The sequence below is a fragment of the Thamnophis sirtalis genome, unplaced genomic scaffold (assembly GCF_051295495.1).
Source record: "Thamnophis sirtalis isolate CommonGarterSnake01/CBP01778 unplaced genomic scaffold, rThaSir2_p1.2 scaffold_4, whole genome shotgun sequence".
NCBI classification, from domain to species: domain Eukaryota; kingdom Metazoa; phylum Chordata; class Lepidosauria; order Squamata; family Natricidae; genus Thamnophis; species Thamnophis sirtalis.
In genome coordinates, this window is record NW_028261384.1 from 8,379,490 (window position 1) to 8,394,605 (window position 15,116).

The window sequence follows — 15,116 nt, forward strand, 5'->3', positions numbered from 1 at the left end:
TCTGGGCATGAATGGTAGAGAAAATGTAGGCTGAGATTAATTTTATTTTTTTGCTTGCTTTAACAATTTGAAAACTCTGAAGAACTTGTTGGTCTCAAAAGTAGTGATAATTTTAAAAGAACAATTGTGCAGAATCGATCTATGAACAACTACCAATTTTGATGGTTGCTTTCTGGCCTCTCAACTACAAGCAGCATCCATTGAATATATTGAAAACAAGTAGTCCTCAACTTACAACCATTTGTTTAGTGACCATTTGAAGTTACAATGCTATTGGCAAAAGTGACTCATCATCATTTTTCATACAACTGTTGCAGCATCCCTATGGTCACATGATCAAAATTCAGATGCTTGGCAATTGATTCATATTTATGATGGTTGCAGTATCCCATGAACCATGTGACCTTATGACAAGGAAAGGCAAGCCAGATTCACTTAATGATTGGCTTATTAGCTTAACAACTAGTGATTCACTTAACAACTGTGGCAAGAAATGTCAGAGAGTGGAGTAAACTCACTTCACAACTGTCTTTCTTAGCCACAGAAGTTTGAGTCTCAAGTGTGGTCATGAGGATTATAAAGGAAACTCCTATTTTTTGTCTGAACACAACCAGCACAATTAACACTAGGGCAAGGATTAAGGCTATATTGAATAACAATGCCTACTTTACTGCTTCTTGATATTGTTCTGATTTCCTATGTCAAGCTTTTCACATGGAAGTGGCATACTTACAGACAGGACTCTGATTGAAAGATTGAGTTAGGCTAAAGTCACGATCCCAAGATCAATGAACTGCGTGGTTTTGCCGCTGCTGAATGAAACCACATTTGATTCTTGGGGCAAATTCAGTTTTTACACACAGTCTTCTGGAAGAGTACATTTAGTGCTCAAATTAACAACAGTTCATTTTGTCACCATTCAAAGTTACAATGGCACTGAAAAAAGTGACTTATGACTGTTGCAGCCTCTCCCTGATCAAAATTCAGGTGCTTGCAGTGTCACTGTGTCACATCACCATCTTTGTGACTTTCTGACAATCAAAGTCAATGGGGAAGCCAGGTTTACTTAACAACCATGTTACTAACTTAACATCTGCAGTGATTCAATTAACCACTGTGGCAAGAGAGGTCATAATCTGAGGCAAAACTCAATTTAACCAATGTCTCACTTAGCAATAGAAATTTGGGGCTCAATTGTGGTTGTTAGTCCAGGATTAACTGTAATCAGGCTCCTAACATTCTGAGTGACTTCTTCAGTACTGTCTTGAACTAGGTGGATGGAACCCAAAGCACCATTTGAATTTCCCAACATAGCTCTGAGTGATGCTATGTCAGGAGCATTGTGGGAAAATAAAATAGCAGTTCAAAGATGCAGATCCCAGAAGGGGCAAAGAGAGGAGGAAAGGGGTATAGGAAGGAACCTCCAAAATTCCGTGAACCCACAACTCATCTTACAAACACAACCTAAACCCAAAATTGAGCAGAAAAATATTCATCCTATTTCAATATGTTATGACTCTAGCTTAATGGCCATGAAATCAGTTTTGCTGGTTCTTCTTCTTTGAGATTAAAACCAATCCAGATGCTTAGGATATCTGCCACATTTTTTTACTGGTCATTCACCATCCTTTCCTTTCTTAGCCTATCATCCATGTTTATCTCACTTGCTTGTAGAGCAGAATGTATGTAGGAAGACGGCTGTCACAATATATGTATTTTGCAATTTCATTTAATAACTAGGTCTCCAGTTAACCATTTTGCTTCAGTAGAATTTCTTCTGTTTCCATTTAATGAGGTCAGTCCTGAATAGATTCAACAAAGAGGGCAGGTACAGGTCCTGTCATCTAAGGAGCATCATCTGGGCTCCAGTTTCCAGAGTGGTGGCCCCTTTTTGCTGTGGCCCCTGCTTTATGGTCATCCTTTCCACTTAAAATGAGATAAGGTTTGCTTCATCTCTTCTGACTTTTTGGAAATCTCTCAAGAGCTGGTTGTGTCATTAGGCCTAAGACCCTATTTGCAGATCTGCAAAATACTGAAATGGCTCCAGCATACAGGTAATCCTTGATTTAAGATCATGATTAAGCTCAAAATTTCTGTTCCAACTGAGACATTTATTAAGTGGGTTTTGCTCCATTTTACAATCTCTCTTGTCACAGTTGTTCAGTGAATCACTGCAGTTGTTCAGTTAGTAACATGGTTGTTAGGTGAATCTGGCTTCCCCATTGACTTTACTTGTTAGAAGGTTGGAAAATGTGACCCCAGGTCACTGCAAAAGCCATGAGCCTATTGCTAAGGGTCTGAATTTAGTTCACGTGAGCATGGGGTTGCTACAACAGTTGTAAGCATCAGTGGTGGGTTCCTAACTGGCTTACTACCGGTTCACTCGTGCTCGTGCATGACGTTTCTGCACATGCGCTAAAGCATCCGGGTAGGTGGGCGGAGTCTCCCACTGCCCCCACTACTGGTTCAGCCGAACCGGGCTGAACCGGGAGCAACCCACCTTTGATAAGCATGAAAAAAAGGTCATAACTCCCTTTTTTTCAGTGCCATTGTAACTTTGAATGGTCACTAAATTAGCTGTTATAATGTTGAAGACTATCTATAATTAACTCTGCTCTTTTCCCAGTGTCTTTTTAATTTTTGTTACATGCCTCTTATAATTTTAAAGTTTTTAATAATATAAAAATGACTTTGTACATATACTTTTTAACTTTATTATAGGCCACCCACAGGCATTTGATTGTGAGATGGGCACTCATATAAATAGAATGAATGAATAGCTGTACTGAATAGCTTTAATATCTGCTCATGAGTAACCGTTTGTTTAACAATCATGATACATTATCCATTATTTCATTTATGAGCCAATATAGTTGAAGGCCTTGTATGTGCGTATGATTCAGTCTTAGAATATTTTTCTTCCTTTTCTTTGTACTTCAAAATTCAGGCTATTTAATTATATTTAATTAACAGGCGGCTTGGTTTGTCTAGACTAGAGTGTTTCTCGAACTTGGCAACTTGACAATGTGTCGACTTCAATTCTCAAAGTTCCCAAAGGAATTGAAGTTGGCACATCATCAGGTTTTCAGTTGCATTTACACTGCGGTTTCCATGAGTCCCCGAAATTTCTGTTGCTGACTGTGATAGTTCTTAAGTTATGTTTTGCTCAATTTTATAACTTTTCTTGTCCCAGTTGTTAAGTGAATCACTGCAGTTTTTAAGTCAGTAACACACTGCTAATGACTCTAGCTTCCTCATTGCTTGTCAGAAGGTTGCGTGACTCCTGGGACTTCGTAGGCCAGTGGCCAAATGTTTGAATTTTGTTCACATCATTGTGGGGCAACAGTCCTAAGTGTGAAAAATGGTGATAAATCACTTTTTCAGTTCTGTTTAGAGTGGTTATAAGTCAAGGATCTGCACAGGACAGACTTGTCTTTCTCTGCATTGCCATGTTCTGGAATACAGGAAGCTATGCATTGTTGCTTCCTGACCTATTTATAGATTTAGGATAAGATCAAGCGCAGCATATTATGGACTAGATATTGAATATATTAGCTGATTTTAAAAAAAAATTGCTTCTTTGTTTTTTGTTTGTTTTTTTATTGGGGGAGGGGAGATGAATATTGAATAACAGAATTGGAAAGGACGTTGGAGGTCTTCTGGTCCAACCTTTTCTCAAGAAGGAGACCCTACACCTTTTCAGACAAATGGTTATTCAACATCTTCTTAAAAACTTCCAGTGTTGGAGCATTCACAACTTTTGGAGGCAACTTGTTCCACTGGTTAACTGTTCTCACTGTCTGGAAATTCCTCCTTAGTTCTAGACTGGTTCTCTTCTTGCTTAGTTTCCATCCGTTGCTTCTTGTCCTGCCTTCGGGTGCTTTCCATTGGTAAACAGGTGGTTAGTGTGGCTGACCAGATCTACTTTGTCTTCTGCAGCACGTGTCCAAAAGGCTACAGATGTTTAAAGGCTGGAGACAATCCTGACCATGGCTTCACAAGCTTTGATACTTTCGGCTGGGCTTTTCTCTCCTTGTTCCGTCTCATGACTCAAGACTGCTGGGAACGCCTCTACCAACAGGTAGCCTCCTTATTTATTGTCATGTTTACTCGTTATAGCTTGGCTTTCCTGCAGGGTCTCAGCAGATGGCAACACTTGGTTGATCTTGTCTCAGCTTGGAAGATAATAAGCTCGGTGAATGCTTGGATGAGAGATGACCAGGAATCTCAAAACTAAACACAAAAGTTGAAAACTTATTCTAGACAAGGCAATGGCAAACAGTTTCTATGTGGTTGCAAAATGGGCAGACATGTTTCTGTAAGCTGTCCAGAGTCTATGGGAGCTGTTGGCTATAAAGAACCAACTTGGTCTAAGGATCAAGGTAATATGCTGAAACCCAAGAAACTGTGAGTTCGAGTTCCATTTTAGGCCTGAAAACTGGTTGGCTTTGGACCAGTCATCATGAGATAATGACTTCTAATCCTGTCCCAGGCATGAATGCCAGCTGGGTGACTTTGGGCCAATTGCCAGGAGATAGTGAGTTTTTATCTTGCCCCAGGCATGAATGCTGATTGGGTGATTTTGGGCCAATCATCAGAAGATTGTGAGTTCTATTGCTGCCCCAGGCATGAATGCTGGCTGGGTGATTTTGGACCAATCACCACAAGACTGTGATTTCTATGGCTGCTTTAGGTATGAAAGTCATATGGTTATCTTTGGGCCAATCACCAGGAGACAGTGAGTTCTAACCCTGCCCCAGGCATGAATGACAATTGGATGATTTTGGGCCAATTACCAGAAGATTGTGATTTCTAGTCCTGCATTAGAGATGAAAACTGTCTTGGGGGACTTCAAGCCAGTCCCTCTCTCTCAGCTGAAGAACTTATCAGGTTGCATCTGTGGGGAAAATAACTCAAGGCGAATATATATATATATATTATAATATATTCTTATATATTCTATAATATAATAAATTATATTATATATAAACAAAAAAAATGTAACAAAGGCAACAGTAAAAATATTGGGTTTCTGTCTGGATGGTCTCTTGTGACGAGCCGATGGACAGAGAATGGAAGTAGTGAACTTCCTCCCATATTTGGGCATACCGGGGGTTGTAACTTTCAATATATACATATACATATACATATACATATACATATACATATACATATACATATACATATACATATACATATACATATACATATACATATACATATACATATACATATACATATACATATACATATACATATACATATACATATACATATACATATACATATACATATACATATACATATACATATACATATACATATACATATACATATACATATACATATACATATACATATACATACATAAAGACATATTTTCTGTTGTTGGTCATCTCTGGAAAATGCAGTGAGATCCACTAATGTTATGAGGATTCCCAAATATTTATGATGAAGCATGTGTGTTTCTAATAACTCTTGAATAACTCTTTTCTCTCCCATTTTTTCTTTTTCTCTCTCCCTTTCTCTCATTTATATAGACTTTGAGATCTGCTGGAAAGATCTACATGCTTTTTTTCATGCTGGTCATATTTCTGGGGTCCTTTTACCTAGTCAACTTGATTTTGGCTGTGGTGGCCATGGCTTATGAAGAGCAGAACCAAGCTACCATTGCAGAAATGGAGGCCAAGGAAAAGAAATTTCGAGAAGCCATGGAGGCGTTGAAGAAAGAGCAAGAGGTTTGTAAACTTCCCAACTTAAAGCAGCTTTTCTTTTCTTTATGGTAAAGCAGAGGTGGGCATCGATGGCCCTTTTATGACTGGTGGGCTTCAACTCCTAGAATTCCTGAGCGAGCCATGCTGGGTCAGGAATATTGGGAATTGAAGTCCATAAGCCATAAAGGGGTCATCGTTCCCCACCTCTGTGCTAAAATGTTGGTTGCATGATCAGAATAAGCATCTCATTGATTAAACATGGGGGCCATTACTCCATAGTTACTTATTCCAGGGTAACTTTGTAATAAAGCTGTAGTAGCGAGTTACTCAATTAAAGATGTAATAGGGAGCTCCATTTTCTCAAGACAGTAGTACGGAACCTACATAGTCAAAAGCCAGCCTGGTGTGTCCATACCCTTGAGGGCCAACATAGGTAGTCCTCAACTTACGACCACAATTGAGCCCCAAATTGCTGTTCCTAAGCAAGACAGTTGTTAAGTGGGTTTTGCCCCATTTTACCATCCCTCTTGCTACAGTTTTTAAATGAATCTCTGCACTTAAGTTAATAAGTTGTTAAGTGAATCTAGCTTCCCCACAGACTTTGCTTGTCAGAAGGTCATAAAAGGGGATCACATCCGTAAAACTACTTGGCTTGGTTGTATGTAGAAAAACTAGACATGATGCGTGCAGGATCTTCTGTTCATTGTCCCTGCCAACATCGATTTTGCCAGAGGAATGGTTGCTGGGTCAATCAGGGTATTCCAAATCATGCATTTCATCACATGACTGCAAGGACCATCCATTCTGTGTGCTTATTTCATCCCACCTGGGTCCAAAAATCACAGGTGTTCTGTTACTCTCAGGATTCCCCTTATAGCACTGTTTACGAAGCCCTTGTTAGAAGCAGTCTTTACCTTGGTATTCTTTACCTTATCATCTTCGATGTTATTCTGTAGCATATTAGCACTAGAGAGAATTAATAGCTTTTCGTTCAATAGTGGCAGTCTTTGCCATCCGTTCTAGTTAATTAATTGGTTTTTTTTTTCAGATTTACTTTATTGATCTCCCACTTCAAACAGCCATTAGGACCTCATTAGTCAACAAGTGAATTAATAGAAAGGGCCAGTTGTTTAAACAGTACCAAGCTTTCCCTTGTGCAAATAAAACAATTCATAGAACAAAAGCCAAGGATATGCATGACAAGAGGGAATACATAATGCTGACTAGCACAAGCCAACATGTATTTGAGAGACAGTTCTGATGTACTGGTTAAAAGAATGTGCTAGAAAGTGGGAGGCTGTGAGTTTTAGTTATGTCTTAAGCCCAGGAAGCAAGTTGGATAGTTTTGAACCGACACCTCGCTTTAATATCAATGGCTATTTTGTGAGAAAGGTACACTATTTCTTTTTCACATTTCTGGACCATCCAGGCCCCATTGTATGTATTTATGTATGTGGGTAGGTGGGTGGGTGGGGTCCTGTGTCATTACTCATTGTAACTAATATATGAAATGAAGGGAGGACTTTGTAATGAGTAGAGTAACAGATTAGACATGTCTTACTAGCCTTACACAGTATAGATCAAGGAGTATAGGTAGTTCTCAACTTATGACCACAATTGTTCCCAACATTTCTGTTGCTAGGTGAGACATTTGTTAAGTGAATTTTGCCCCATTTTACGACCTTTCTTAGCACAGTTGGTAAGTGAATTACTGGAGTTGTTAAGTTAGTAAAACAGTTGTTAAGTGAATCTGGCTTCCCCATTGAATTTGCTTGTCAAAAGGGGATCATATGGCCCTGGGACACTGCAAGCATCATAATAAATATGAGTCAATTGTCAAATGTCCAAATTTTGATCACATGACCATGAGGATGCTGCCATGATCGTAAATGTGAGAAACGATCATAAATCACTTTTTTCAATGCTGTTGTTACTTTGAATGGTCATTAAATGAACAGTTGTAAATCAAGTACTACCTGTAATCAAATCTTGTCTACCCGAGAGTAGTGATGCACAGATTGGAGGCAGAGGGATGCTCTTTGTAAGTCACTTTGAATCCCTGGAAAATATGGCACTTGGGAGATAAAAGTATATTCCCTTATTATTTTAACAATGTGAAAATGGGGGGGAAATCAAATTAAAATGAACGATTCTGGCTATTATGATGATGTGCTGTTTTCTAGCTAGTGTCCATTTTCTCTAGTTGTTTTCTTATTTTCATAAATATTAGTGAGTGCTTTTTATTGCTATTTCCAGGCTATTATCACCATCACCCTTATTTTCCCATCCCAAGTGATAAATTTGGCTTTAGATCTGTTTTTGACGCCCCTTGGTTTTAGCAGACATTCCAGCAGTGATTGAAAGAGATGTGACAGAGCAAACCATCTTATCTGCGTATTATTTATTCATTTTTTTTAACAGTTTGGGTTTATTATTCTGGATCCTTGGTCACAGCTTGTTCCATCATTCAGTGGGATAAGATTCTGCTTGCAATGATAATAATAATAAATGCATTCTGAACCAGCAACAAGAATATACTGTAGTATATTCACAGCAGTAGATGACACTGCCCAAATGTTTAGATGCTGGGAGAGCTGGCGCATGACTGGTGAACATGGGGATGATGGATCGTTATCTTGGATTTTAAAACAGAAGAATGAAGGCAAGGATAGAAATTTATCACAAGCTGTGATGTTAGAGGGTTGATGATCCAATTAGCTTGAGGAGCAGGTTCCTTTTGGAATGCATTGTGAGAAAAGGGGGTGTGAAGCAGGTACACAATTTAAAATCTCTATATGAGGTTTTGTTTTGTGCAATCTTGCTTTTCCTCTCCTCATCTCTCTCTTTGGGCTGAGGGGTGGGGATGGGAATGAATAGGGGGATACAATTAGTCCTCGAGTTACAACCCTTTGTAACCGGTTCAAACTTACAAAGCCCTGGAAAAAAGTAACTTATAGCCATTTTTCACACTTACAACCATCACAGTATCCCCATGGTCGCCCTTCGCAATTGACACATATTTATGATTAACTGTGCAGTGTCCCAGAGTCTTGTGGTCCTCTTTTGCAACCTTCTGACAAGCAAAGTCAATGGAAAATCCAGAGTCACTTAGCAACTGTGCTAGTAAGTTATCAAATGCTGCAGTGATTCATTTTAAGGCTGTAAAATGGGGCAAAATTCATTTAGTAACTAACTTGATAAGTAGTAGAAATTTTTGGGCTCAAAAATTGTGGTTTAAACTGAGGACTACCTGTAATCTTGCAGTTTGAAGCCCCATGCAAAGTTGGGAAGTTGGAAAGCTTCAATTAGCAAAACACTGCTGTATTCAGAAAGGTCCAACATTGTGCTTTTGACATTATGACTGTCAATGCTTCCTTTGCCTAAGACACAACAGCTGGCTGGATGACTTGGGGCCAATCCCTTGGAAACTGTAAGTTCTAGTCCCACTTTAGGCATGAAAGCCAGCTGGTTAACATTGGACCAGTCCCTCACTCTCTGCCCAGCCCACCTAACAGGATTGTTGTTGTGCGGACTATAGGAGGAGGAAGGTGTGTGGGTTATGTTTGCAACCTTGAATTATTTGTAAAAATAATAAAGGCAGGATACAAACAAGCAAGCAAACAAACAAAATAAACAAAATACAATCCTGGATTGGAAGGGACCAGAGGAAGGAGTCATCCAGTTCAGTCCCCGATCGGTGCTAGACTTCACCTGGTAGCCATTTTGTGGCAGAGACTACAATGTGTTCCATTCTTAACTTCAAATGTCTCTATCAATGTTCCCAAATATTTGGGAACCTTGATCCGTTGGATACCAGTTGGTGAAGGCATGAAGCAGGGAACAAAAAGTCCTATTCCAGTGTTGGGATTCAAAACTTTTTACTACTGGTTCTGTGGCTTGGTGGGCATGTCATGGCTTGGTGGGTGTGGCTTGGTAGGCATGGCAGGGGAAGAATACTGTAAAATCTCCATTCCCTTCCCACTCCAGGGGAAGGTTACTGCAAAATTCCTATTTCCTCCCGATCAGCTGAGGCAGAGAATAGATGAGGGCGGGGTCAGTCAGAGTCGGTATTTACTGGTTCTCCGAACTACTCAAAATTTCCACTCCAGTTCTCCAGAACTGGTCAGAACCTGCTGAATACCACCTCTGTCCTATTCCCCAGGTTCTCTGCAGCCATTGCTTCAGAAAAGGGCCTGTTTCCCCTCTAGCTCAGACAAATGGAAATGATAGTTTTACGAATGGACATGATTCTCTTGGGTTTAGAGCCGAGGTGGGGAACCATGGCTCCTTTATGACTTGTGGACTTAAACTTCCAGACTTCCTGAGTTAGTATGGCTGACTCAGGAATTCTGGCAGTTGAAGTTCACAAGTCTTAAAAGGGCTTTTGTTCCCCACCCCTGGGCTGGATGGAAGGCCCTTTTAGCCTCAATATGTTCCTGCTGGGGATGAGAGAAATGCACTGCAAGATTGCTATTTGTAAGGGGAGGAATATTTGGCTCAATCCAGGGCCTTTCCTTGCTCTAATAGCACATTTTTCTTAGGACAATTTTCACCTCCAAATTACACCAGCTTCCTTTTTCATGGCATAAGAATCTCACTTCCAATAACTGCTTTGAGTAGAGATGCCTAAATGCCTGTGAAAAAAAATATCAGAAACACTGTGAGGTTTTTGCTTTGTTTTATTTGAAGAGGTACAACATAGTCCTGAGTGTCATTGATACAAATAGCTAGCATGCATTAAAGCTGGTTTTCAAATAAGAGACTTCGAGTTTATATATTTCTATTGTTCTGTTTTCTTTCAGGCGTTAGCTCGAGGCATTGATTCATTGTCACTTAGTTCATTTGAAGTGTCACCTGTGGCCATGAAGAACTTCAAAGAACAAAGGAATCAAAGAAGAAAAAAGAAGTCCTCGGGGGCAGATGATGAGGCAGAAGATCAAGAGCCTGATTCTGATGATGGCCAACGAAGGGCGGTTAGTGTTTGCACTAAAATGTTTATCAAAGGAATGTCATAACTGTTTTGTGAAGAGCTTAAGCATATTTTTTTTCAGAGAGATGGAGGCATTATCTAGATTAATACATAGATAGCGCTCAACTTACGACCAGAATTGAGCCCAAAATTTCCATAGTTAAGCAAGACAGTTGTTAAGTGAGTTGCGTCATATCTGATGACCGTTCTGGTCACTGTTGTTAAGCAAACTACTGAGGTTACTAAGTGAATTGTGAGGCTGTTCAGTGAAACTGGCTTCCCCCATTGACTTTGCTTGTCAGAAACCAGCTGGGAAGCTTAGAAATGGTGATCACATGACCCCAGGACACTGCATCTGTCATAAGTACATGCCAGTTGCCAAGTACCCAAATTTTTATCAAATGACCGTGGGGATACTGCAACAGTTGTAATGTGAAAAATGTTAATAAATAACTCTTTTCACTGGTGTCATAACTTTGATCCTTAAATAAGTGGTTGTAAGTTGAAGACTATCTGTGTTTAGATATTCAAGGCCTTGCCAAGCCTCTGAATTTAACTACTGCAACTTCTTTATTTGTACTTGTACAAGGCATTTTGTCTTGAACACAGTGGTGGGTTCCTAACCATTTTACTACCGGTTCGCTGAATGTGCAGTATCACAATTTGGTTTTTGCCAATTGGCTTAGGGCCTTAAAGCATTGGCAGGATCTCGTCCCTGTCTGTCTTTTTTTGTATAGTTTTAAAAGTTTTAATTGTTTTTTTATTGATAAATTTTCTGTTTGTAAACCATCCAATGTCCCAAAGAGGCCACTGGACTTTCTTGTTTTTCTTTGAAGATAGTTCGCTTCTCATACAAGAAGCCTCTTTAGCTTGGCTGGATGGTGGGGAATGGAAATATTTATATTCCTTGCAGACAGCTGGTAATTTGCATTCTTTTAGAGAGTTGTTGAGGCCACCCAGATGGGTGTAGAACTGTTGAAAGGACTGTGTGGTAGATTGGAGATAGATGAGAGGGCTTGTCCACTCCAAGGATAAAATATCCAGACACAAACTAAGAAATATGGTATATGCAGTACAATGCAGTGAGATATGTACATTGGGGAAACAAAACAACCACTTAATCGCATGGCACATCATAGGAAGCAAACCCATCAAGACAAGATTCAATAGTCCATTTGCATTTAAAAGACAAAGATCACTCTTTTGAAGACAGCAAGTCCACATTTTGGATAGAGAGGACAGTTGGTTTGAAAGAAAGGTCAAAGGGGCTATCTGTGTCAAAATTGAACAGTCCTCTCAACACAGGGAGAAGGATATGACATTATCCATCTCCTGCTCTATGCCCATTTACATCACCCAGGTGACCCCGAGGACGCAGATAAATCTCTTAAGTGATCTCAACAACTCTCTAAAAGGATGCAAATGACCAGCTGTCTGCAAGGAATATAAATCCTTCCATTCCCCATCATACAGTTAGAACTGAAGGAAGCTTCTTGGGTGAGAAGCAAAGCGTCTTCAAAGAAAGATAAAGAAAGTTCAGTTGCCTCTTTAAAAAGCACCTTTGGGACAACTATGATCTGGATGACTGAAAATCTCCATAGACATCAAGCTACCCAATGATGCCTTATTGGTGAGATGGGCAGTATATAGCAATAGCAATAATATTTAGACTTATATACCCATCTCATAGTGCTTTATAATACTCTGGGCGGTTTACAATGTAGAAGCATTATTTGCATATAGCGCCCAACAATCTGGCTTCTCATTTTACTGACCTTGGAAAGATGGAAGACTGAGTAAACCCCGAGCCCCGTCAGGATTGAATTCCACAGTGGACGGAGTTAGCCTGCAGCACTGCACTTTAACCAATGTGCCACCAAGGCTCCTGGCATATACATTTATTAAATAAATAAAAACATAGTTTTTTCATACAGTATCTTAAAGCAGGTTCATCCTTTTCTGAGTTTGAGTAACAGTTGTGGAAGAAAGAAGTTTCAAGTAGTCACGGACAGTAGGTCCCAGCTTGCTTCTAGGATTAAGACAGAACTACCCTCTTTTCTACAGCATTTTCGTTGGGGCCTCCTCTCTTTCTAGAAGGGCAAACTCAAAACTTCTCAAAATTGTTGTGTGTTGAAATAAATATCGGAATCCTTAAGTGTTAGACAATCTTAGAGAGTATTTGGCAAATTGCATGTGAAGTATAGATGATGAAGTGGTAAATGATTCGAGATAACTACATCAATCTTAAACTGCTCCTGCATGAGTGACATTCAGATGATTTTTTTCTTTTTATTCTTTTTGTGGGTATTTTATTCTTGTTATTTAACTGAATTAATCTTACAATCTTACTAATTGCAAGATTGTTCATGCGGAAATGATTTAATGAGTTGGTCTGTTTTGAATGGATTTTGGCATGGAAAATGATAAAAAATAATAAAAAAATATATGCCAGGCTAGATGTGAAATGAAGCAACATCTTTCTTGGGGTGGATTACTTCAGCAGATGAGTTGTCTTTTTATTTTGCATGTATGCATTTGTCATCCACTTACATACAAGCATCAAAGCACTTAAAACATTTTTGAGAAGTCTGGGCCAAACTCTGAGCGAAAACTGTTTAATTATCAGGAGAAGATTAATCAATTTGATTATTGTTTTATGGAAATGACTTTTCTCTGATTAACAACTGAAAACTTCTCTTTCAGTGCCGCTATTCTATTCTCTTTTTATTTCTACTCTCATCATTGCATTAGATCATGGCAAAATTCACTTTGCTGTTATGGCCATGGGAATATTTTAAATAGCACATTTCTGCAAATGTGGGAAAAATACTGCTGGTGACATCTTTGCATCTACTCATTCATATTTATGTGTGACTTTCTCTTTGTGTGTGTAAGTGCCTGTGTTGCAGAAGTTTTCATTATTCATCAGTTGTTAATTTGTTCCAGTTATTACTCTGATTGTGGGAGATCCCATTTCTGTGTATGCACAGTTCATTGGTTAACATTTCTTGATTTTGAAAAATTAGTTGTAATCTAATGGCATGGATCTAAGAGGGCTTGTGTCAGGGACAAGCAACCAGAGCCACTTGTGAATCGCCAACTCAGTAATATTATTGTTTCCTACCTGCGTTGCAAGAATCTCACTAAACCCTTTGCTTTCCCCTGGAAATGACCAGACAAGCTTGTAGAGTTTGGGGGAGGTCAAATTTAGGCTACTTGCAACTGTGCAATGATTCCAAGCTAGGCCCTCTCTTGATACCTCCTTCCAACCTAGCTGGTAGTTGCCCAATATCTCATCTCATGAAGGATGTAATTTATTAAGGAATTGATCTTCTTGAATCCATCTTGATGTTGGCAATACTAAAAGAGAATTGGGCTAAGCTTTTGCTTAGAAATATTTTCTAAGGGATTGGGACAACAATGGGAATTGTGTTAATCAAATGCACTGATGGTAGGGATTACAGCTGGAAGCCAAGTAGGTGCAATCTAGCCCAAGAGAATGAACAGGTGGTCTTCCAGGTGCCAATGTAGTGGCAGGCAAATTGTGCAGAGCACAGGGAAGTCCCATTCCATCTGTCTCCAGTCGTTCTCCCAAAATAATATCTCATAAATGTATGTGGAGAGATTTGCAATATTGATGGAACTTGACACCTTCTTAGCATCCAATAAATGCATTATTAAATTGATTCCTTTCTATTCCTCCTCCTCCCCTCCTCTCCCCTCTCACTGGCCTTTTCCACTTTCTCTGAATCCTTCAAGGCTCTCCTGGGTTTTACTTCAGGCTCTTTTGAAAATTCGGTGAAACGTAAAACCAGCCATGGAAGTGTCTTCAGTTTCCGGCTACGCAGCAGGGAAATAGGTTCAGAGGCAGAATTTGCTGATGATGATATTAGCACAGTCGGGGACAGTGAAATCCAACATGGCTCACTGCTAATTCTGAGGAACGGGAGACGGATGAGTGCACAGAGTCAAGGGATTTATAGCTCTCCTATCTACACCTATAACAGCAAAAGGAACAGTTCGGTGGATTGCAACGGAGTAGTGTCGTTGATTGGGGGTGGAGAAAGCTTGGATCCAACTACTCCAACCGATGTGCTGTTACCACCACTAATGGCAGAGAAATATGGAACAGCTGACACGGTGGGTCTACTTTTATTCTTGCCTTGCCCTTTGGATTTCCTTTGTCAGCTGCCAAGCTCACATAGCCCACCAATCAACCATATACTGTGACTTACAGAAGTTTGACAGACAGACAGACCAATACAAGAAGACATGTGGTAAAAATAGAATATTTACAGAGCCTTGGTGAGGATATTTATATATAGCCCATGGCTGATGGTCTGAGCGAGGCTTGCTAGATCATGAGTTCATTGAAGAGATACTTCTAGTAGTTACTGGGGTTTGGGATTAAGAATTCTTCTACCCATTTTCTC

The 15,116-nt window shown here is 39.6% G+C and overlaps 1 protein-coding gene across 7 annotated transcripts in view; it reads left to right on the forward strand.

Moving 5' to 3' along the window:
* The window catches only part of LOC106545622 (sodium channel protein type 5 subunit alpha), a 351,125-nt gene that overhangs the window by 160,484 nt on the left and 175,525 nt on the right, over window positions 1–15,116 (forward strand). For 6 of the 7 annotated variants that reach the window (XM_087712437.1, XM_087712436.1, XM_087712435.1 and 3 more), the window contains exons 9-12: window positions 3,940–4,081; window positions 5,541–5,738; window positions 10,517–10,687; window positions 14,443–14,823. In XM_087712437.1, coding sequence (XP_087568563.1) covers window positions 3,940–4,081; window positions 5,541–5,738; window positions 10,517–10,687; window positions 14,443–14,823 — 892 coding nt within the window. The remainder of the gene's footprint in view (window positions 1–3,939; window positions 4,082–5,540; window positions 5,739–10,516; window positions 10,688–14,442; window positions 14,824–15,116) is intronic. The other variant, XM_087712440.1, reaches the window with a different exon arrangement.